This window comes from Scomber scombrus, chromosome 1 (genome assembly GCF_963691925.1).
Source record: "Scomber scombrus chromosome 1, fScoSco1.1, whole genome shotgun sequence".
Classification (NCBI taxonomy): Eukaryota; Metazoa; Chordata; class Actinopteri; order Scombriformes; family Scombridae; genus Scomber; species Scomber scombrus.
In genome coordinates this window covers 7,206,254-7,230,540 of record NC_084970.1, presented here as the reverse complement: position 1 = coordinate 7,230,540, position 24,287 = coordinate 7,206,254, and the positions used below count along the sequence as shown (strand labels likewise).

The window sequence follows — 24,287 nt, the reverse complement described above, 5'->3', positions numbered from 1 at the left end:
TTTCTTCTGCCTGCCTGCGCACACGAGCTTCCAATTAGCAGCTTATTAAAAGTGCTGGTGCTCTTTTATGGAGGTGTCAGGGCTCAGTTAGGCCTCGACGTTGATTCGCGAGAGAAGTCGGGTCAGCGGGAAAGATTTGGCCTGTATCAACGCATACATACAGTACATAAACAAAGTTGTTATCTCTTTCTAGGAGATACATTATATACTATAGGCTGACTGGCTCTGGTTGTGTAGAAGCGGAAGTGTGAAGACTTTTGCAGAGATGAGGGAGGACATGACCGCTAGTGGAGAAAGCCACAGTTATTGATTGTGCTGTGCTGGACGGTGCTGGGGCTGTATATTGGAATTGGATGACCGCATGACTCCGTTCGTAACTGAACTTGTCTCTCTTCCTTGATTCTCCTTGTCCCTTCCCCTTCACCTACTTCCTTGCGCTGTGTCGCAGAGTGGAAAAGGGGGGCCATATGATAAGGTGGGTGAGCATTTCTGAAGCTTTAAGTATGTATGGTAGCACTCAGGAATGTTTGAGCAAGATACTTAACCCTACATCTAAAACTAGAGAGGGAAAAAAAGGACATTTCTGGTCAAATAAGTTGCATACATTAACGATTCTGATTAATGTGAACTTTCTCTGACACATACAGTAACACGCATGCTACTTTTATTCTCTATTGTGCACTTTTCTATGTAATTTGCCAGGACACAGTGGGGATCTTAATCTCTCAAAGGGATTCCCACAAGTTTTGAAAAAATCCAATCAACAATGTCTCAAATAGATGAATGAGCTAATAATGCAACCCTGCAGTCTATTCAGTTTTTAAAAATGGCAGAAAATGGTGACATTATTAGATAGAGGAAAATCCTAGATCATTCACTTTTCTCCTTTTAAACTTTCTCTCCCTGGTACTTTCCTCCTCCAAACACTCTTTTGCACTCCTATATCTAGTCCCCGAACATCATTTCTTTAGTTAAGAAAGGCAATCTGGCGCCAACAACAACAATAAAAGCAGCATCAGTATTACGTTGCTCTCCTTACACCTGTAAAAGGCCTTGCAGCAGCAGTAGCGGTTGTTTACCCAGCCTGCAATGCAGAGTGGAGCTGACAGCCGGTGCCGCGGCTGCTGCATTAGCGCCTGATATGCTTTGTGTGCTTGTGCATGTGTGCTGTCACCTCGCTCATCATCACCGTGCTCCGAGCCATTAGGGTGGTGTGCACGTCTGAGTGTGTGTGCGTGTGTGTTGGTGTGGGAGTAAAAAAAAGTGTTTGGGCCAAAAAGTACGAGAATGTAACATGAGGGGGAGCTACAGGAAGATGGCTAGAGAGAGAGAGAGAGAGAGAGAGAGAGAGAGAGAGAGAGAGAGAGAGAGAGAGAGAGAGAGAAGTAGAGGGACAGTGCAAGTAAAGAAAGAAGAGAAATAGACAGAGGGACGGAGCTGATCCTCTCCTTTCTCTGTGTCTTTAATGCCCCTGAGCAGGTTATTTGTTAGCCTGTTACTCAGCAAACAAGCTGTGACTCCTTTACCCCGCTGGCTGTCAGGAGGACGTACATACACACACATACAAAAGGCACAAACACACACATAGACACACAAACACACATAGTGCTGTGCTGTGCTGTGCTGTACCCCCTCGGGGATTGCTGGGGAGATGGGCTCAGAGAAGTCCGCCATGCTGACTGATCTCATGGGGGCTGGGAGACAAATGTCCACGTCTGTGTCTGTGTGTATATGTGTGTCTATGTGTGTGTGTGTGTGCTTGAATAAGGCTGACAGTAATAAGGCAAAATGAGAAGGATGAAAGCAGTGTTCGTGTTCGTGTTTTTTTTGTGTTTGTGAGTCTCGTGCACATTTGCCCGTACTCCTGCTATAAGTCATCCCGCAGCCTCTCAGTCAGGCCCCTCTGTGTTCGTGTGTTTGCATCGATTTGTTCCCTCCGTCTTTAACCCTCAGACTGATCCATGCCTCAGCTGGACAGGGGGAGGGCCTTTGGCATTCTGAAGGAAATGTCACAGCCGTCACCAGTGAAACAGATACTTTGCCTCCGACAGACGTTGCAGGGGTTGCCGCACTCACAGCGTGGAGACAGCAGGGAGATGCAAGGTGATAAGGTTAGTCTGCAACTATGCTGTGCTGAGCTTCAGTAGTGTTTCAGCCCAGCGCAAAACTCACAGTGCTAACAAGGAAATATTTTCCTTAAGGGATGATGGTGTAAAATGTCTTTTCAAAACAGTAATAAAGTGCTCCGTAAGACAAACTACAGTATGTTTTAAAGGAGAGATCTAAAATATGACACTGATACTGTGAGGCTGAGATCCCGAGGAAGGTCATTCCAAAGCTGTAGAGCCCTGACAGCAAACGCTTGCTCACCTTTAGCCTTTCACAATGATACAGGAATAGCTCGGAGGTTTCTGCATGAAGACCTCAAGCTGACAAGGAATGAAAGAGGTAAGAAGAATAACTGGAGAGCAGGCCATGCAAAGCCTTTAAAGTAATCAATAAAACCTTTCTAATAATTCTAAAACAAAGGCAACCAATAAAAAAAAAAGGTTAGATGAGGGTGACATTGTCCTTTCTAATATGATCTAGGTCCTAGTTAAGAGCATTTACTCTTTATGTACAAGTAAAGAGCCCACTAAATTAATGCATTTATTATCTTCTCTATATTGCTGATATTTAGTATTGATTTCATTTTGGTAATGTTCCTTCACTTGACTGGACATGCATTTCGGGGCATTTCTCAAAATCTATACTTAAATGCACATTGTCAGAGTGTCTCTTTCAGAGGTGTGGGACAGAGGGAACTGTGTGGGATGTGGAGCCAAATCTTCGCCGGCCACTTCCATTGATATGTGGCCCTGTCCCTCTGCTAGCAAGGAACCGGCGGACTGTGAAACGAGCTTTTCCAAACTTACCCAAAGCCCACAAAGACGATTTACTATAGCGTGGAGGGGAGCAGGAGAAACCGTTAAAAAATACATTTGTACTCCTACCTTGTTGCTTGAGAGAGAACAGTCAGGGTAAGCTGTGTCATCACATACACTTCACTTGCTTAATGCTGTGAAATATGACAATATGTCAATTTCTCCCCTCTGTTGAAATGTCTGACAGAGGCTGGGAGTGTTGAAAGATTCCCTTCAAAGATGCTTTTTCTCTTGCAGATTTTTTTTCCCAGAGGCTACAACATGGCTGGCTTAGTATCTTTGCCACAGCACTTTCAATAAAGAATGAATGCTGTCTGTCAATGTCATGGCAACCATACTGGTTTATATTAATATACGCATTTTATACCACAAGCACATTTATTTGTTTAAGTACACTGACACTGATGTTGGTTCTGATGTGCACATATGCACGACTAACATGTGCACAGGAACATCAATAAACTGTACCTCACACCCCAACTGATGCTAGTTCTGATGTTCACACACTTGAACACCCCCCCACCCCTGACTCACATCACCTCACACACACACACGTTTGTATAGCTATCATAGTGAGGAAATTCACTGATATGATGCATTCCTAGCCCCTAACCCTAACCCATCACAAAATACCTGACCCCTACCCTGACCCTATACTGAACCTAAAACCAATTTTAACCTAAATCTTAAAAAAAAGTCTTCATCTTCAAATAGGCCTTTGAAGGTGTGTCAAAAAGTGAGGTGCAGCCAAAATGTCCTCACTTTCCTAAAATGTCCTCATTTCCCAGGTATAAAACTCAAATTGGTTCTCGCAATGATACCCATACAAGTATATACACACACGTGCGTTTGTTTAGCTATCTTAGTGAGGACATTCATTGACATAATGCATTATCTAGTCCCTAACCCAAATTCGTTCTCACAATGACACACACACACACACACACACACACACACACACACACACACACACACACACACACACACACACACACACACACACACACACACACACACACACACACACACACACACACACACACACAAAATGCAGAATCCAGGCCAGGAACAAAGTGAAAAGCTCTACAGAATAAATCCATCGCTAAGCCAATATGTAGCCCTACTCCACACGGTGCTACTTCCGCCCCGATCTATCAAAACGTCTCATTCACAAACATGGCAAAACACACCAGTGCAGAATGAAGCAATGCTATTCCCGGAAGAAATAATCTCCTAAAACCATTACAGGGAACAACGTAGGTGCAGTTGCTATGGGGAGGATTATGGCCGAACCCTCTCATACACACACACACAAACACACTTTCTATCCTATTTTGCTCACAGCACTTTCTTTATGCTGCACATGTGTATATGTGTGTAAATAGAAACTGCTCACAGAACTACTGTAACAAGCATATGAAATCTCATTCATTCATGAACCGGAACGGATATATTGTGTGCGTATACAGTACAAACATCATTGGAGTGTGCCAACATCAAGAGTGAGGTGCATTGTAGTAGCGCTGAATACACTCGTGTCTATGTGTCTCTATTTTTGAAAACTAATTCAATTTACAGAAGGCATACACCATATTAAGACTGACGTAAAAAACACTTGGCTTTGCACCAAAATGTACAGATATAAACTTGTAGAATTCATCAAGCTCAGTTAAAACTTAAAAAACAGAATGCCCTTGAACACTGGGAGACTAAAGTGGACAAACTAAGTGACCAAAACGTCCTTAGTTCAAATTCAACAAAGGAGCTTTATCTGCACTGTTTCACTCCTCATGTTGCTCTTTAGCTAGTAGCTTTAGCTAGCTAGTAAAAAATACCATAACAGGACTAATGGCGCTTTTCCACTACACAGTTCCAGCACGCCTCGTCTCGGTACGGTTCCAGAACAGACCTTTTCCATTACAAAAAAGTACCTACTCAACGTGGGCGGGAAAAATTAAACACAAGTAGAAAAATTAAACACAAGTGACTCACATCAATACTGCTTTTTCCAGAACAGCCCTTTGTACATGTCCATCTAGTCTTCTCTATAATGGAATTTATTTTGGAACAGAACAAGTAGAGACAGTATAACCTCAGGCTACGGTCACAGTTCTATGCGTATCAAAGAAGCAAAGCTCTGCCTCATTTATTCTTATTATTCATTTATCTGTAAAAACACCAATGCTTACCAAAATAAACACAGCGTCTCTTTTACCCGTTTGGGGATGTGCCAGTTTTCCTGTAAGCGGAGACGCTACAAACGACACACCTCAAAGGGTTGGCGCATCGCACCAGGCGCTCCTAACTTGCCTGTGAGCTCACTCCAAATCTCTATAAAATCAGGAAATTAGAACGTGAGCTAAAGCAGTGAATGCAACTGATGTGTTAATGAAGATGAAGTCTTTGTATTGCTATAGGTGCCAAGGGTTTAACGCAGGGAGATGTTCTTCTCTGTTTTAGTAGAAAAGGAATGCGAAAACGAATGAATGTAAAGATTAATGAAAAATAATCCCAAATTAATTCTTTTTCTAGGCCTTCTATCAACATGAAGCCAGCATTTTATTCCCCTGAAAACTGAGCTTTCCAGAAACACTCATCCAAGTAGATACATTCTTGTAGTACAAGGAAACCTGTATGAAATCACTGTCCTATAATCAAGTACTTCTATAAATCGGAGAGGTCAACAGTCAAAGACCTGAAATTTGTATTGTATGTCAAACAACTATAACTACTACAGCTAATAGCACCATTAGATTTCCATTATTAATATCTACAATTCCTGTGGTGTAAAACCTCACTGGGTATATGCCTCTCTGTGATAGCACCCCGATTACTAAAATTACTTGCCTCACTCTGTCATCCAAATGTAGACTTAATCCCTCTATAATCAATTCTTCTTCTTGGCCATCCTTGTTAGGTGGCAAATCTGTTCTCCCCCCCACCCACCACCACATCATTAGTCAATCAACAAGCCACTTCGACACAGAGCTTGTTTAATTGGATGCTGCACAGAGCATTACCATGCCCGTTGCCTAGCAATGGATTCTTATGCCAGTACTGCTGTCTTTGTGCATGGTTTGCCCAAAATGGCATCTATAATTACTTTGCAGTTATTACCTTTTCCCTCAAACAAGTTCTTATCATGCTTCTGATAAGTTCCTGCCTATCGGTCGTCTTTCTGAATTGACATGATGTGATATGGCCCCTGCGGGTTACTGTGATCCTGTACTGGAGACTGATTTTAACTGGGCGAATACTCCCAGGGTGTAATATTCAAATGATAAGAATGTCTCCTGTGGTCATTTAGCTTTAATGATTATAGAGGCATTGGGGACTATTAAAGCACCTGCTCACATCAGTCATCTATTGTATGAAGCTGAACCCCCTGGCTGTCCTGCAAAAGCTGTTTTCCTGCTAATTATATAGCTGTCACTGGGGTGAGCAGAACAGAATCACTACATCTACAAAGCCTGTTCAGTGCTTAATGATATCTTTAATTTTGTGGTGCAAAGAAAAGTTATGTCTTTCCATACAACATATTTCATGGTAACACAGTTTCTAGGTGCTACCTTTTAGACCAGCTTGAGGTAGCTGGACCAAATTGTTGGAAACATAGTTTACCGTTACTGAGGACATTTCCAGTAGCTTTGTGTTTGTCCCGTCTTTCTCTAGACTCTTGACTCCTGACTCTGAGATTGTATTATTTACTAAAGTACAAATGTCATAGAATGAGCTGGAAAAAAACACAACTAGCTTAAAGAAACCTGAAATCCAAGTGTGCAAGGACAGAGAAAATAACTGGGAAATAAAAGAGCATGAACACAAAACTGTTATGAATGCGGTGCTGTTACAGACACTGGCTGGAAGAAGATGATAGTAACAAAAGAGATTACGAGCCATATGCAGTATGTCGCCGCCAGGTTAGTTGGCTGGAGAGTCCAATAAGCGGGCTAAATGAGGCCCTGACACTGGCCAGGAAACAATTCCAGACTCTTTTTTTTTCTCGCTGGCAGTGTGGATGTAGTGGGGTCGGCCAATACACTACCATGGGACTGTTTACAGCTATGACACTGGAGTGAGATTGGAGTCATGACACGGCCCTGAAACACCTCTCATCTTCCTTGGGCCACACTAACAAAATACCTCACTGCATTACCGGACCAGTAGGTGAAAGAGGGGACAGTCAGGGTTTCCCAAAATGAAAACCTTGATTTTAAAAAATGATAAGAGGTCAAGTATTCAACTTAAACACTGCCTCTATTTAAAGGTGTTTCCACAAATATGAATAACTACTAAATGTCTAAATGTGTTTTTATACCTAATGTTTCCATGTGGAATTGCACTTTGTCTTGTGATTTACTGTCGATTAGTACATTAGGCTCCTTCCCTCTCATTTTAGACATGCTACAGATGGGCTACATTTAGACTTGTAATTCCCTTCAGATTAACCTGAATTTTATTGCTGCATGGAAATGTTTCCCTTCTGCCAAATGCTAAATGAGCCCTCAAATCTATTTTATTTTTTCTTGAATTTGTCATTCCTTATTTACACATATTGCATTTTCAACTGTTTCACACTCATTGAAAACAGTAACTCAACTCTGAGTGTCTTAATTAGGATGAATGTAAATCCATACCTTCATTCTATACTCATTACTATTGCACAATTTTGAGACACCTAATCGCTATGAGAGATTCAATTATGCAGCAAAAACTTATGGTAAACTTCTGTCAAAACGTTAACAATTACTGGAAGAAAATATATCCAGAGGGCGGATGATGAACGCAAATACACAAGATGAAGGAAGTACTCTAGAAACAGCATTATTGATGTTAGAAAGTGATTAGGTTGTGTGGGGGGAAAAGTTTCTAGGTTATCGGTTTATTAGGCACCCCTTAATCTGATACAGTGTAGCTTCCCATTAAATCCTCATTTATTTTGGGGTCTATTTCGAGAAAATAGATTATCTCTTACCATTATTATGCAGACAATACCCAGATGTACCTCCTGCTGAGCCGCGTTGATATTGTAAAATTCTGGATGGCAAAGAGCTTCATACTGTTAAATCAAAGGAAGACTAAGGTCCCAATCTTCAGCCCTACAGACTGTTCCAACGCCCGTGGGACTCTAACACTGAATGTAAAACTCCCACACGAGAAATCTAAGCATTATCTTTGTTACTCGGTTAAGATTTGATAAACAAATCAACTCAAGCGTTAAGGATTTGGAGACCATTGTACATGCTTTTATTTCATCTTGTTTTGACTATTACATTTCTCACTATGAATCAGTCAGTCAGCCTTATCTTGCCTGCAGATGATTCAAAATGTAGCAGCGAGACTCCTCACTGGCACCGAGAAGAGAGACTGCATGACTCCTATACTGGTCTCTCTTCATTGGTTACCAGTGGAACAAACAATTGATTTCAGGATTCTTTTATTTGTTTTTAAAGCTCTGCATGAACTGACTCCACTTCCTCCATCCCTTATTCCACCACCAGACCCCTCACATCCTTTGACCTATCACTGCTTTTCTATTCCCCACTCCCAGTTCAAATCTGAGGGTAATCAAGCATTTTCCATTGTTTCCCCTCCACTGATATTTTTTGGACCCATCTCTTTTCTTACGCCTTAAACATGACTGGTCACACTTTTTTTTTATCATTTATTTGTTCATTTTTGTGCAATGGCAGTTGAACAGTCATATCACTAAAAGCTTCTAACTGTGATCTTGTGCTGGCTAACTAGCAGGACCCAGATTGTCTTCAAAACTCAGTCTCCCTGCTTATGCCGCGCTGTGATGCTCCAGCTGGTATCGCTTAGAGGAGCAGGTGGTCTCAGCAGACAGCGCGCTGAGCCATGCTGAAGACTCACCCGCGGCCGTGCTCACCCCCTTTACCCACCCGCCCTCTGCCCTTTTATCCCCTTTTTTTAATCATCATTTCTTTCAACCCGTTCATTCAAACTCATCCCTCTGACTCAGCTGTATTTCTCCATCACTTCCTGCTTCCATTTGTCTCCCTCTCCCTCTCTCTCTCCATCCATCTTTATGCCTCCGCAGATAGTGGCAGCCAAAGAGTCTGACATCCACACAAATGCGTTTTTTTTCCTTCCACTGGTTCTCTTCCTCACACTCTGTTCATACAGCGCAGTCACCCACAGCAATCTGAATGCAGCTGAATGCACTTAAGGAGTCACATGGATATGATGATCACTGGCCTTTTGTGTCCATGTGTGTTTGAAACATGGATAGGGTAAAGGAAGTAAGTGGTGATAGTGGTAGCAATCTCTACTAAAAGAAAAATGAGATAAAAAATAAACTTTACAGCTTTTTATATCAATAATAAACACCAAAATATTGCTATCAGGATTTCTTTGAGTCTGGCAAAAAAAGGGAACATTTATTGATTTTCTCTTAATCCCTAAACAGATTAAATATGAATTAAAAATCTGCTGTGGTTTAAGTGTGACAGGCCCTGGGAGTAAAAACCATACAGCACAAAAAGACACCTGCAGTGAGTATGACAAGACTAAATCCTTTCTGATTACCTTAAACATGAGGATTAGTTTCCAGAGGAAAAAAAAAAAAAAGAAGTCCTTCCATAAGTCTAAGTGACAGCGCTACACTTACTGGGCAAAAGGACAGGAGCGAGATGCTGTAAAACAAGAACGGGCGATTTCTCCATTCACTGGTGAAGAAAATGGCAATTCCTTTCTCTCTTAGCCAACTTGAAAATTGGTGACATTAAATATATGTTATGGTCTCTTCTCCGGGTCCTGGAGTTCTCTCAGGAGAAACTTTGCAGGGAAAACACTTCAAGAAGCAATATATCTGTGGATTTCCAGTTTACAACTCTCTGGATCCTTTTGAAAGAGATTTTTGAAGTGTTGCGAGCAAAAATAGAGGTCAGAATTCATTACCCAGGAATCAGAACATTTGGTATTCCTGTCTTAAATGCTGTATCAGTAGGGGATCAATTACAATTCTTACCAGTTTTTGAGAAAAAAATATCCAGATTGATTATTTTCACATGCAGTTTATGTCTCTTGGCACGCAGGAGTTAAGTAGCTGATCAACGCAGTTTAGTAAAAGTCTTCTTACCACACTGACAGCTCAGGAAAAAACTCCCAGTAATAGAAAATAAAGAGGAAACTAAGGAGAAACGAGTATACTACAGAATGCCTATGTTTTCACATACTTTAATTTTGCCATCAATTTTCACAAGGTTCTCACTAATGTAGATAAACTTTTAATTTAATTTAAATAATAATAATATGAGTGTATAGTACTGTTTTTTTAAGAATGGAAGAGCAGAAATTTGTTTTTTAAATGTTGTGACTTAATGACTGAAACACCAGCCAGGACACAGTGAGTGAGTCAGATGACAGACTGGGTCATCCTACTTCCTTTTTTACGAGGTACTTTCTCAGATAAAGTGTTGTCTATTATTTGGTGTTCACACTTCTCACATTCTCACACTCACTCATGCCTCAAACTGAGAACCAATGTGAGTACTGTGGTGGGTGTGTTAACAGCTATGAGCCTTACTCATAATAGCACCACATCATGACTGTCCACTGACGCCATTGTTAGCAGAGTATCAGTGTGGATACGGTCACACTATTAAAGCTCAGAACTGATGGGAGTACTACAAAGCTGAACTGATTATACAACAATACACATGCACTGGAGTCCTACTGGTGCATAGCTCTTGAGAGAAGACACGTATGATTAAAAATATCAAAAAGCATGCCAGTTCTTAGAGTGCAATGTGCAATTTAATGTGCAGAGTGCTGATACCCCAAATGATTAGTCATTTCAGTGCTGGTTGTTCCATTTCAGTTTATTGTATCTTGATACAGTACTTGATTGTAAGTACTTTGTTTTACACCTGGCTCTTTACTCACACGTTAATAACAATTATTGATCCATGTAGGGAAACACTGAAAGCCCACAGTGGAGAAATAAGCCATAACATAAAAGTACCAAGTGGGGATTTAGGGCTTAGTTGTAATCAATCAATGACACAGTGGGGAGTTACACTTTAGTATGCAAGATACCTGTCGTCACAGTGGCTCATAACCTGACGCTCTTTATACTTATTCAGAAAATTGATTATTTTATATTTTCAATGGTATGGGTAATTTGTAAATTTGCAAAACAAACAGCTAAGGTTGCTTCAGAGAATGGTAAACCTGAGATTAAAAAAGGAAACATTTCAATACATTTCCATTAATTCCTGCCTTAGTGTAGAAGAATTCAGTTTTTCACATAATCCAAGCGTAGAAACAGCACTTGAGTCATTCCTAGTGCCACATGCTCCAGTTTAAACCTCTGATTTACCTGCTTGTAATTACTTTTTCACACATTATCACCCAGATTACATTGATCACCTGGCCAATGGAATCAGCAGTAAACAACCAGCATCTAGTAAGAGATGCAGGTGCAGGCCAATTTGTCATTTTACACAATACAGTTTTGTAACAGTTTAAAATATACAAGTTACTATATTTAGAGATGCAAGGGGTTTGATCTGATAACACTGGTGCATGGTGTTGAGCACAGCTTCCATGAACAGTATGCTGCGTGCTCTCAAAAAAAAAAAAAAACGAAGCATTTTAGATTTGTTTCTCATGGTTAGACATTGCTTAAACATCGCTGACTCACCGGCGGTGAAGTCCTTGTTGAGGTCAATGAAAGCGTTAGAGTGAGGGATGCGCATGCTGACAGATGAAGTCAATGCATTCTGCCACAGTGGATTTCTAAAATAGAGAAGAACCACAAGGCAACAGTGTTGGATTCAAAGCTCAACCTTTCAGAGACAGCTTTAGAGATACACATTTTTGTAAGTGAGTTTGACAATGATTAAATTACCTGTTGGAGAGATAGCAGACTTCAATGGATGGCTGGATGGTTTCTCCGAAAATATCTGGGATCATGTCCCCATTGAAACTGTGGGAAATGGAATCAATACACTTTATTAAAACTTACACTGGATCAACATACAAACTAATGCTACAGTCCTGCAATAGTTTCTTATCATGTTCATTTGACACTGTCAGAAAGGTGTAGATCCACCATCTAATTCAGGTGGTGCTGTATTGGACTGCATTACATTGAGGTAATATCAGGGAACATTTCGTCCACCTCATTGAAAATAAACAACAGGTGCAGAATATGATGATAAAGGTTAGTAGGTGCACCTAATCAACTGGTAACTGAGTGTGCAGTGCAGTATACTGGCCTCATGAATGGTATCTAAAACAATTTTCAGCACATATGATAATAATAAAATAAAATAAAAACATGTGTTTTGATGAACGATTTCACACTTTTCCATGATCAACATCAAAAGCAACCCAAATGAAGCAGAAATTAAACGTTTGCATAAGCACCGTTCATAATCATACTTACTCCATAACGAGAGGCTGATCTTTAAAGGTCTTATTCAGCTTCAGCCACCCGCCCACATCTGCAGAAAAATGAGCAGAGTCAACAAGCCCTGAGTAATGCTGGCTCTGACAAAAACACAGCAACAGAAATCAGTGGGCTGGTATCTGCTGCAGGGTCAGAGCAGGCTAAACAGATTTTATTTTGTTCTGTCAACAGCTTAACTAGGAACAAAGGGCACCAGACATCTAATCACTGCTTTGTTGTCTTTTCTTTTTTGGCCTGTATTTATAGAAGTCAAAGTAAAATCGCCTCTTTTTCTTGTGTTGTTTAGGTATATTTTAACATAATAAAAGATGTATTATTTCCTTTACAATGACATAACTGTGATTAAGTATTCCTCAAAGAATATCAGAAAAGACAAACGTACAGCTTTATGTATTTATTTACTTTGTGATTCCCTTATATTCCCAATTTAAGCTGGTGACTACTGAACTACAAAATTAAACAATAAAACAAACTATATAATATAAAATAATTCTGATTAAGTACGGACAGTCACTTTAACAGTTGTCCAGTCGATAGTTTGCGTGATAATAGACCTTTTCAACAGAGGACATTTTGACATGTTGCAATAGGAAAAGCACAGGTATATAATCTAATTAATTATGGTTGAATTCCATTTCGCTGTTTCAGGTTCATGTATTTTTCATGCTGGCTTAGTGTCACACTGCCATGTCTTACTGTGACACTAATAGAACAGAGCCATAGTTAACATAATTAGCAACACCTGTGCTTTTCTTTCAATGACAAATCAAAATGTCTGCTGTGGAAAAAGAAAATCTTCAGAAAGAAAAAAAAAGGGGCATTCTGTGGTATTTTGGTAACTGTGCTTATTAACTGCTTTTCAACAGCAATTAAACTTCAGTGAAAGATAGACTTCTTCATTTAAAAAGTCTGTTCATCTTGTACTTTACACATTATGTTGTCTTCATCATTCCCAAATTGCAATTAAGTTTGAGGACTACTGATTAAGACCACAATGTGGGATATTTTGAAAAACATATATACATATATAATTGGCAACAATCTAAAAATGATACATAGTAATATAATGCACAGGCCTATCAAACCACTGACCTCCACCCTACACCCTCAGGACCCATTCACTGTTACAACTGTACCTAATGTCTGGTTGTTCCCCCAGAAAATGTAAACAGACACCATCTTGGCGACAGTCTGAGTTGTGAGAAGTACATCCATCTGAGAGTCTCCATCATAGTCACCAGGAACTACACTGGTGATGGGGTTGTCACTGAAACAAGAAGAAGACTGTCCATTAAAATGAGAGCCACTGACAAAGTGATGTTGCTGCTCTTTTTTTGTATAAACATTAGACATTTTCAAGATGTATTCACATTTCCCTCTTTTTGACATTCAATTGTGAAGACATGGTTCAACAATTTAAGGGAAAATGTAATTCCAGTACTCCCCCTCATTTGTTTATTCCAATTTTCCCACAGCCCCCCTATCACTCACCCACACCAGAGCTGGAAAATGGCTATCCCTTGCAGGGTTGTGTAGTAACCTGTTCTATGTAACGCAAATGAGTAAAGTATTTTTGTTTTCTGTCTGTCATGTGCTTGTGCCAGATATTAACGAGCTGGACAGAAAATCAGACAAATATCTTCTTAATTCAAGGTTTGCTTGATCTACTAATATGATTCAAATCCAGTAAGTGCACACTGTGCCACTAATGGCCATGTTGGAAAGAAGCCTGCAGAAATACTTTCACCTTCCATTACTTTATTGTCATTATTTATTATATATTTAGTCTATGCAGGACAAAAGTAGGATACACACTGTATAAACATATAAGTCAGTCAGTTTTCATTTATTCAGGAAACAATCATTTTGAGAAGCACAGGGAGAGAGCAAATATGGGTTCTAATCTGATGCACAGTGGATGTAAAACGTATTATTCCAAAAAGAGACTTGAAATTTGACTCGGACACTTGACAAAAGACGTGAAACTTGTACTTTGAGTAGTTTATTGACTGAGTACTTTTATACTTTTACTTGATTAGGTTTGTCAGATGGTATTTTTTACTTTAACTTGAGCATTTTTTCAATGGGAGTAACTGCACTTCTACTTGAGTAAAGATTTCCAATACTCTACCCAGCACTGATCCCATACACATCTTAATAAAGACTCTTTGTTGAATTAGCAATAATAAAACAAAACAAAAAATAGAATAAAGAAGAAAAAAGATAGATGAAGAGGTTTAGTTTGGCTGTAAGACCTATAGTGACTTTAAGTATGTCATAAAGAATTTGTCATTGTTACATATCAGTGTATGTCTGCTCTGACATGTGATTAAACAACTCCCTCCCAAAGAGTAAATAACTATCCTGCAGCATGAGTCACCTCATCAGTAGCAACGAACAGAAGGAAATGAGCACATGACATATAACGTAGAGTACAGTATAGTACAGTAACATATAGTACAGTATAAAGAGGTAAAATGACGTATTTACCCGGGTAAAATGTCGTTGGTGATGTGAACTTTGGGCTTGAAGTAAGGTGCTTTCGGGTCAGCCAGGAATATCACCAGTTCAGACTCTGAAACAAATCAACACAAGCATTTATATGAATTAAAGCTCTTTTAACCTCACAGTTATTCAGTCATTTACTAAATAGATAAATAAAACGATTCGTAAAAAAACAACCAGTGAATACAACACTAGGACACTATATATAGTTTGTGCAGGTGGTAAATTAGCTAGTTTAACACAGTAACATACGCTCTCTGATGATGAAGATGTCTGTCTGTTTATCCGAGTTCAAGTCTCCAAACGCCGCCACAGTCCCGTAGTTTTCGGCACCGAAAAGGTCGACTGTTACATCCTGAAGGGCCAGTGTGTTAAACTTTCCCACAAAAAGTAATAAAAACGCCAAAACATTAATCTTAAACCTCCCCATTTTTCTGCTAGTGCAGCTTCCGACAACAACACCAACTGCAGTACGGCACGCAGCTTTGCGGCAGGGTGAAATAGCAGCTGTCTTTATGTCGGGTCAAAACATTAAATTAAGAATGAATGAGCAGTTTTGATATTTGTGCTTTTATTTGTATTTTGTTTGAAAAATTGTTGAAGTAATTCATTGAAATAAAGGTCAACGATGTGATATTAGCGCTTCCTCATTTACGTCAGTGTCGTGCTGCCGAGTAGTTTGACAGCTTTTTGAAGCTAGAGAGAGTTAGCAAGAGCTAAACCGGAAAGTACTTTCAGAATAAATGCGTAAAGTTTGATCACACTGGAAATGAGGAAAAATCTATCAAAAATGTATGTAGGATGTATGCCAGTGTGTGTATGTATATATGTTAAATTTATATGTGTGTGTGTCTTGGTATTTGGTGTATTAAACTGGTTGGTCACATCATGTTGTGTGACTAGGAAGTTTATGTCTGAACCCCAGATATGAGTATATGCATGTAGATATGTACAGTATATGTCGTGCATATTATTTGTATCAATTAAAAAAAATTAAAATTAAAATAAAGCTATAATTAAAGTGAATATTATCAATAATATTACATGCATGGGGCTCATATGGCAGCTGGCCAGGAGTATTGCGACATCGGTTTTATTTTGAAGTTTGATAAAGGAAGTTCTCCTGTCATTTCAGCGATCTTGATTTGGTGTAAACATGGCGAGCTTGGCAGATGTCGGTTGGAAACTCCTGGAATTCAAAGCCCGATCAAAAAGATCAGGTCTGACTTCTTCCTTTGCATGTCATTGTACGACGGCCTTTTGTTTCACTTGTGCCGGTGCTTGTGTGAGACTGTCTGTTTGTAAAACCGACGAATTTGACTCCGTATGCCCATTTAGTTTGCTCTCTGCACTGACGGTACAAGCATGAAAAGGTCAGAGGTGTAGATGTGCGGCACACGGGAGGCTATTTTAAGAGCTTCTTAACAGGGGCCTTTACTACGAAGCAAATTAAACTTGCAACGAAATGTAATCACAGATCATTCACAGAAGATGTATAAAACACTAGATATCATTTCCACATATTAAACGTAGATTTAGTCTTAAAATACATGTAGGTATCACTTTATAAGTTAAATATAGAGTTTAGTATGTGTTGCTGTTTATTTGGTTGATGAAGAAACCCTCCTGAATACAGTATTTCACAATATTAAAAGTAATGCCAGACTGTTTCTGCTACTGAAGGAAAGAGTTAAGTTAATGTAAATTAGTTGAGTAATTAATGACTGATGAGGCCCATCTTTCCAAAATGTTGCATTTATAATGATGGGAGCAAATTAACAGTGTGTGCATTATTTTTTCTAAAACAAGACAATCTTTTGTTTTTATTTCCAGTTATCATCACACAGTTGTCTCATGTTTATTCTGAGCTGCAGTGATGGGTCAGAGTGTAAGAATCACCCACACTGTCAGCTGTCAATCCAGCAATAAATTAAACTTTGCACAATTAAAATGCAGCTAAAATCCTCATTATGTGTTTAGTGTCGTAAACAGTCCAACAGTTTGTTAGAATCTCTGTTTTAAAGGTGGACTGGAAATAGAAACACTGGAAAATTATTATATATTTCTCTTTTTTACTTGTCACTTTATTGTAAACTCAGAACTTTTGTCCATGTCAGGATCCTGTAAGAATGATGACTTTTTTTTTGTGATCTGAATGGTCAGCAGTCTGGGTTTTGGCAGGTTGTGCTGGATTTTAGCACAATCTGTCACTTGTGGTATGCAGTGAAAAATCCCTCTGCGGCCCAAAAAAGCATTATTCCTTTAGATCAATATTGTGAAAGTGACACCTGTAAAACTGTTGACAAGACACTTGAAATTATGAACAAGGTCAATTCAGTAGGCCACATACCCTCCTAGAAACTAGAAACCTTTTTGAAGCAATTTGGATTGGACTGAACCGGCATCATTTTCTGTTCAGTATATAGCTCTTACAATACATCCATGTTTTTGATCCTAAGTTAACATTTGGGGCTCAGTTTTCCATCAAAACAGCTAATGAAAGCCGAGTTTTAAATAACTTCTACTCTAAGCTGTTCCAATAACATAATTTAGCCATGTCTAGTTAATGTTCATTCTAACCAGGTTTGAAAAATCTTGCATTGTGCACATGTACGGACTACAGCTGCAGCCCAGAACAGCCCAGAACACTCAACTGATGAAAGGCGATACTATGTCACAACAGAAGGGAAAATACAGCAGTGTTCTTCTCTGCAGTGGTACAAAATTCATTAATTATTAGCTTGCCTTGGTGGGCAGTGGTGGTCTAACAGTTAAAAAAACTGAGTTGGGCTTCAATGCTCCGGACTGGCGACATGAATCTAGGTGGTAAAAGCACTTGCATACTTACTGTTTTATATTAATTTGTTAATAAGTGAACATTCAGATCACTTACTGTGGCTATATTATCAGTAGACTGGATAATATCAATGTATGTTTAAAATGATGCTGTAGGCCAATGTAGGAGACATTCTTTGACACATTAGCTAAATGACGCATGACAAATAGCCTTCCACATAGCAGGCTAGATTAGTGGTATAAGGTAGCATGGTTACTAAGCAGGGAATCGTTTAAACCACAGTAATTTAACTCTGGTTTAAATTAGCAAGACTTAATAACATAAGCCAGGCTTTTCTTGATGAAATAGCCCCCTGCTCCGGAGCAGGTTAGCTGTTCAGTATAAGTTGCCATGGTGATTTATTCCGTTTAAAAGTGAGCCATCTTTAAAATACTGGAAAATCTGAGTTAAGCCCAAAGACAGCTGGCTAACCTACTTATCTGGCTTCGTGATACAGGCCCCTGTTCTCCTTTCGCTGTTACATCTCACCCATAGTTAACTGTGCTGTGTGTGTGTGGACTGCATGAGATGTGTGTGTTATCCAGAAGGCCTGTGTGTGTATGGCCCTGTGGAAGCACATAGTGTGCTATATATTTGCACTGATAGTTAGCCTGGCACTTGAAGCAAAGTTATACCATTGTAAAACTTTGAAGGATGTCTCAAACAGTCACATTTGTCATTTATTACAACATTTAGGAACATGAGTGATACAACTGAGAAAAAAACAGGTCTCCATTCACTTCTCACTTTTGGGGACCACAGACACAGTTATAAATCGATATAAGTGACGGCAGTGATTCATTACACAAATCCTCTACAAATCATCTAGTTACTGCTGTTGATTGAGAATTCTGTATCTGATAAAATGTCTAACAAACTGAATTGAAAGAATACATCTCCTGATCTTAGAGAATATATTACAACTTTTATATTAATTCAAAAACAAAGTAATTTGTCTTCTTTAAAAGAAGTCTCAGTTTTCTTTTTACAACAGTAGTACAACATTCTAATTGGTGGAGCACAAAGGGAAATAATCATTCATACTGTCCTAACTTAGTGATGTAGTCCTTCTCGTAATTACATCATCATCATACAGTAATTCATCATGACTCTGTATCTCTAAAGGCATTGTTTAGGGGAGTGGGGGGGATTTCTCTCATCCCTCCTCCACCCCCCACAGCCTTAGTCAACATATAGGGGAATCACTAAAAGGGTTAAATTCCTTAGCAAATACAATACATTGTCATTTCTTGCATTTTGTTCATGATCATCATCATCTGAAGGGTGTAATTCATTGTTGACTGGCGCATGTCTAAAATATTAACTCTGTCATACTAACTGCTTCCTGTGAATTGCTGTAGATTTGTGATTTAGCTGAGGGAGACGATTGGCCTTAATTTCACCTTTTGAGAATGGCCAGCTCTCTGGCTGCAACTGCCCGGCCCCGTCGGAAAGTTCAAAGATTTGGTAAGTAGTGGCAGGAGACCTGAGGGAAAACAATACAGTCAGCCACACACAGAGGGGCCAGAGAGGACACTGGTAAAGAGCACGGGACAATCCTTTTGTTGTCTGGATGTAAGAAGATTCATATAGGATGCAACAATGTTCATGTTAGCTTATTTATTTCCTAGTAAGTCCAATATCACAAATTCACCACATGGGGTTTTACAGTCTGTACAGCACTATAACATCCCCTGTTCTTAGAGCCTTAATTCAAATAAGGAAAAAACTCCTTAAAATAACCGTTTAACAGAGGAAAATGTTAAGAAACTTTATGAAGAGCAACATAAATGGACAGACATGCGGTAGATGTGTGTACAGAACACAAATTACCCAATACAGCATTAAACAGGGTAACAGAATGATAATGGATTTATAACATATAAATGAAGAATGGAATCAAGACGATGCCAAGTAGCTTCCAGGTGCCACCAGAATGGAACAGGACCTGAACCACGCAACCTCCATCACCTGGGAAGAGGAGAGACTACACATTGGCACGGGTGTTATTCACATCACACCATTCACATACATGGGAAAACAGGATAGACAGAAGAATAAAGACATCATTGAGAGAGAGAGAGAGACATGAGATGAGGAGGAACCAGATCCAAATCCTCAGGAAAATGGCAGCGACAGTCAGGGAAGCTGAGCAGTTCCAGGATGGGTGCTGGTACAGCAATAGATGCCTGAGAGACAACAGAGGACAGGAAGAGAAAATAGGGAGAGAAAAGAGAGGAGCAGACAGCTCGGTGCTTGTGGAATAAACAAACAGAAGGTTAGAGAGATAAAGCATAGACAATTACACATCTGGGCTCTCATGGACTGTCAGGAAACAGAATGTGCAATATAGTGTAATGTTACCCATAACCTATACTGCAAGTTCATACTGTGGATCTTCAGGGAATAAAGCTGTGTGGGTATTTGAATAGTTTTCTCGTTCCTCCAGAGTAAGCATGAAATATCCAGAAGTGAATAAAATAAATGTACAATATTAATAAATCATATAGCATACCGCCTCTATAATAGTGTTAGGGGTCTGCATCACACAAGCTAGTCACGGGATTGTTTAAAGCCAGTCAAACACATCGACAGTCTTCATTTGTCTGATCTCATGTTAGAAATTAAAAACTGGAATATTGGACTTCCTCTATGCTCTTTTAAAAGTGTTATCTTTGAAAAGGGATGGATTGGCTTTGTCCCCTGAAACTTTTAAGCTGATGGAAATTATGCTAATTTCAGTCAGAATGTGAATTTTTCAGTACCTGTGGTATTGACCCAAGGTCGAACCCATTAAAATGCAAATCCCAGCAAAGTGAAAAGTGTCTGAAAATAGAGAAAGTCTAGATGGGGGTTTCCCCTTAAACTCCGGCTCTCTCTCTGAGCTCAGAGGGAAATGTTTGGGAATATCTGGCGGCGAGTCATATTTGCATTTGATTTTTTTTTAGCTCTTGGCCTGAATCTGGTTTTGTGTGACAAGTCCTTTGTGTTGCAGTGTTTTGCAGTGAAAAACAGAAGGTACTGATGGCATGAATACATTGTTTTATTTTCCCTGCTTTTTCATTATTTTCTCTTATGTTCATTGGAAATGAGAACATTTGATGAAAAATGAAGATATCATTTTTCAGTCTACAAATTGAAGGAGACAGAACTGAGTCTATTGTAAAGGATTTTGTTAAGGATCTTTGAGACAACTGAAGCATATTTTTTTGGAAAAGTGGTATAGGTCAGTATGTAGGAAATATAACATTAGTAAAGTTCACGTATAACAGATGTGTCCTTTTCCCAGGGTCCATATATGAACCTCTCAAGCTGTCCAGTCTCCATCTTGAGGATGAGCCCTTATGGGATAAGTTAGACCACTACTACAATGCAGGTAAGTGCACTTATTCACTATTGATAAGCCATTGTATGGACAGAATGAGGCGGGGTCGGGGGGTCACTTAAAGTTCACCAGATGCAATGTGTCTTTGCATTCTGTCAAAAAATAACTGTCCTTGATAGTGTGCTCTTGGAATTGGTTATTTTCCTCCAATAACACACGAGCCACATAAAGTATGCCCCCCCCACTGTGCTTCTGTATATGACTGCAGGGACTTGTCATTGCCAATATTCCTAAATTGCAGCCTAGGGTATTGTGATTACATCTTCCAGAAATACTGTATTGTTGAGAGATAAATTGTTCTCACCTGGCAAGATAAAAAATGAGGTATGGGGCTCCCAGGTGTTACAGAGGCAAAAATACTTCCCAGTTATTTAAGTTAATTCCCAGCAAGTATGCCTTGGTACAAAACACAGCTGTCAGAGTCAGTGAGTGGGAAGCCAGTGAGGGATCCTAGTCAGCAGATTTTCTCCTTCTCCACAAACACACACACACACACACTCAGTAGATTTATGTGCTTTTGTTATTTCTCAAACATATTACCAATTTCAAATACAAAGAGTGGCCACATTTTTCCGATTGCACCAGTTATTTTTAGGTGTAAAGTTTACACTGTAAACATATTAGCATTTACTTAGTGTAAATTTACATATCACGAAGTTAAACTGTTTGCACAAAGTAATTATTACGTAGAGGTCAGTTGTTATTAAATATTTACACATATTAACCAACCTACTTACACAATCAACTTACACATAACCTACTCACAAATCTAACGTTAGCTTGCTAATATACAATGACATGTCGGAACATGGTGTATATGTCTGACAGGACGTGATAATAAGTCAGTTTAATAATTATATAAACAGATTATATAATAAACCAACCTACTCATACAACCAACCTACTGTACACTTAACCTACCTGCAAAGCTAACATTAGCTTAAACTGGTTGCATTGACCAAACTAGTTCTTATGTAGAGGTTAGTTGTTACTAAAAAAATGTACACACATTAACCAACCTACTTACACAACCAACCTACGCATAAGTTACCTACAAAGCTAACGTTAGCTTTGCTAATGTACTATGACGTGTCAAAATTAATAAATAAAAGAGGTAATGGAACATGGCCTGTATTTCTGACAGGACATGTGATAAAAAGTCAGTTTAATAATTATATAAACTGAGAAATGTACATTTCCCAGCCTCAAATTACAAAACTTTATGCTAACATTACACTAAATCACTATATTACGCTAGGTATGTTAGCATAATCAGATATTTCTCCTCATTCTAAGCTACATGGATTCTAGAAACTCACAACGCAACACAGACATATATCTCCATGAATGTTGTTATAAATGAAACTAAGTCATACCTACTCTTACAAAATATTGTCTCAAATCACACATTTGAAACAAGCCAGTAGCAACTTAGGAAGAACTTAGGAAGGACACAAACTTAGTGATGGATTTATGAGTAGGTGGTGCAACCCCTTCCAGGTATGGCATGTGTAATTAGCGAAGAAGACCTCAGCCTCACTGCAGGAGAGATAAATACACATTACCGCTGATTGCTAAATGACCTGCAGCTGTGAGTGCAGCTCTATGCCAGCCAAAGATACCTCCCAGTGCTCACAACAAAACCAGACCTCACTGCCCCACAGCTTAAAGCATAGCACCCAAGATGTTGGACTGACTGCTCATTTGGATGTCAACAAAAGAAAACAGCGTGAATTAGGAGATCACCAAGATTCTATAGAAGATGTAATTTACTGTAAATTATCGCTGTCATAAATGCTAGTGTGACTGGGTCATTAGGCTGGCAGATGGTTAAATACCAAATTTGAAACGTTAGAAAATTGCTGTCAAATTTGGCGAACATGAGCCAACATCAACGTAGTCACTACAACAGGAGACATGTTTGTTTAATGATAGACCTTTCTCATGGCAGGGGTTTTGATTTGTCATTTTTCTAAAAAGAACAGATGTATCTAATATCATTAATGAGGTTTCGGTTCCACTAAGGTGCGCCAGTAAGCTATTGCCACTGAGCCAGCACACAAAATACCAGCTCCCTGGCACTGCAACACCTAAACTGATGCAGCCATTATTAATCTTATTAGTTACACCTTTCTTTGACAAGTCAGGATGTCTGCTGTGAGGAAGGTCTGCTTCCACGCCAGATTAAAAAGTTTACAAGCCTTGGTGAGAGAAGATTTGGCCATAAGAGAGAAGAAATATTTATTCATGTGTACCAAATGACACCGTAAAGCAAACCTAGTAATTAATTAATTGGAATATTGAAGAGGATGATATTTAACTAAGCTGGCAGTGAATTTGTATGAAAAATAGAGCTTGCTATCTGAAGTACACTGTAGTTTATTTTGAGTTTGTTTTGCCTTATGATGCTCTAATGATGACAAACTACAATTAGCCTAATTTCTTACAGAGGAATCAATAAGTGGAGCCTGAGAGCAATAGAGCAGATAGGACAAACACACTACAGCTCCTAAGCACATAGAACTGGGTTTAGCGTGCAGAAGGCGGGATCATGTGCTGCCTCTGGCTGTGTGTGCCTGTTAGATTCTGGTAATACAGCTCAGGATGCTGTCCCCAAGGATCAGAGCTGGTTTTGCCACTGTGGACATAAGCAGGATGTTTCTCAGTTGCTCCTGTTGAAGTAACAAACATTTACGATACAGTACAGCAGACAAATCTTGAGGTTCTCTTAGGTAACATTTCTGATTTTTTCCCCCTTCAATATTTTTATACCGTTCCTGCTCCTTTTCATGACAAATTATGTATGAGTGTACATATTTTATAAGCTATGTCCACATTTGTGTAGTCCTAGACATTTGAAAAAATCTGCTTTCATTTGAAGAAAGTACTGATATGCAGTACTGTAAAAATACACACAACATATGTCATACATGCTTCTATGATGTTTAAGGCATCACAGAACATACAATAAATGTGACCTCCTCCTTGCAGTGACTAATAGCTATTTAAAGGTGACCTAAATTTGCTTCTAAGAACAAGTAACACTTCTACTGACATCATATAAAATTATTACATGTTATTAAAAGGGGACCTACTATGCTCATTTCCAACTCTATGTTTTGTTTTATCTTTGAATTCCACTGCAGTAGCTTTACATAATTCACAGTTCCAAAAACTCCTTATTTATCTTTTACTGGC

The 24,287-nt window shown here is 39.1% G+C and overlaps 2 protein-coding genes across 4 annotated transcripts in view; one reads left to right on the top strand and one right to left on the bottom strand.

Annotated features, from left to right (window-relative positions):
* itfg1 (integrin alpha FG-GAP repeat containing 1) overlaps positions 1–15,317 on the bottom strand; it is a gene marked incomplete in the record, with an annotated part of 142,570 nt that extends 127,253 nt beyond the window's left edge. The window contains 6 exon segments of the mRNA XM_062419747.1: positions 11,593–11,687; positions 11,800–11,877; positions 12,340–12,397; positions 13,500–13,630; positions 14,854–14,938; positions 15,121–15,317. Coding sequence (XP_062275731.1) covers positions 11,593–11,687; positions 11,800–11,877; positions 12,340–12,397; positions 13,500–13,630; positions 14,854–14,938; positions 15,121–15,298 — 625 coding nt within the window.
* Positions 15,318–16,024: 707 nt separating this feature from the next.
* Positions 16,025–24,287, top strand: part of phkb (phosphorylase kinase, beta) — a 103,966-nt gene continuing 95,703 nt past the window's right edge. Inside the window, exons 1-3 of one of the 3 annotated variants that reach the window (XM_062419715.1) lie at positions 16,035–16,088; positions 19,066–19,171; positions 20,994–21,080. In XM_062419715.1, coding sequence (XP_062275699.1) covers positions 19,117–19,171; positions 20,994–21,080 — 142 coding nt within the window. In that variant the 5' untranslated portion in view covers positions 16,035–16,088; positions 19,066–19,116. Of the gene's footprint in view, positions 16,089–19,005; positions 19,172–20,993; positions 21,081–24,287 lie in introns of those variants that run through there. The other 2 variants (XM_062419705.1, XM_062419725.1) reach the window with 2 other exon arrangements.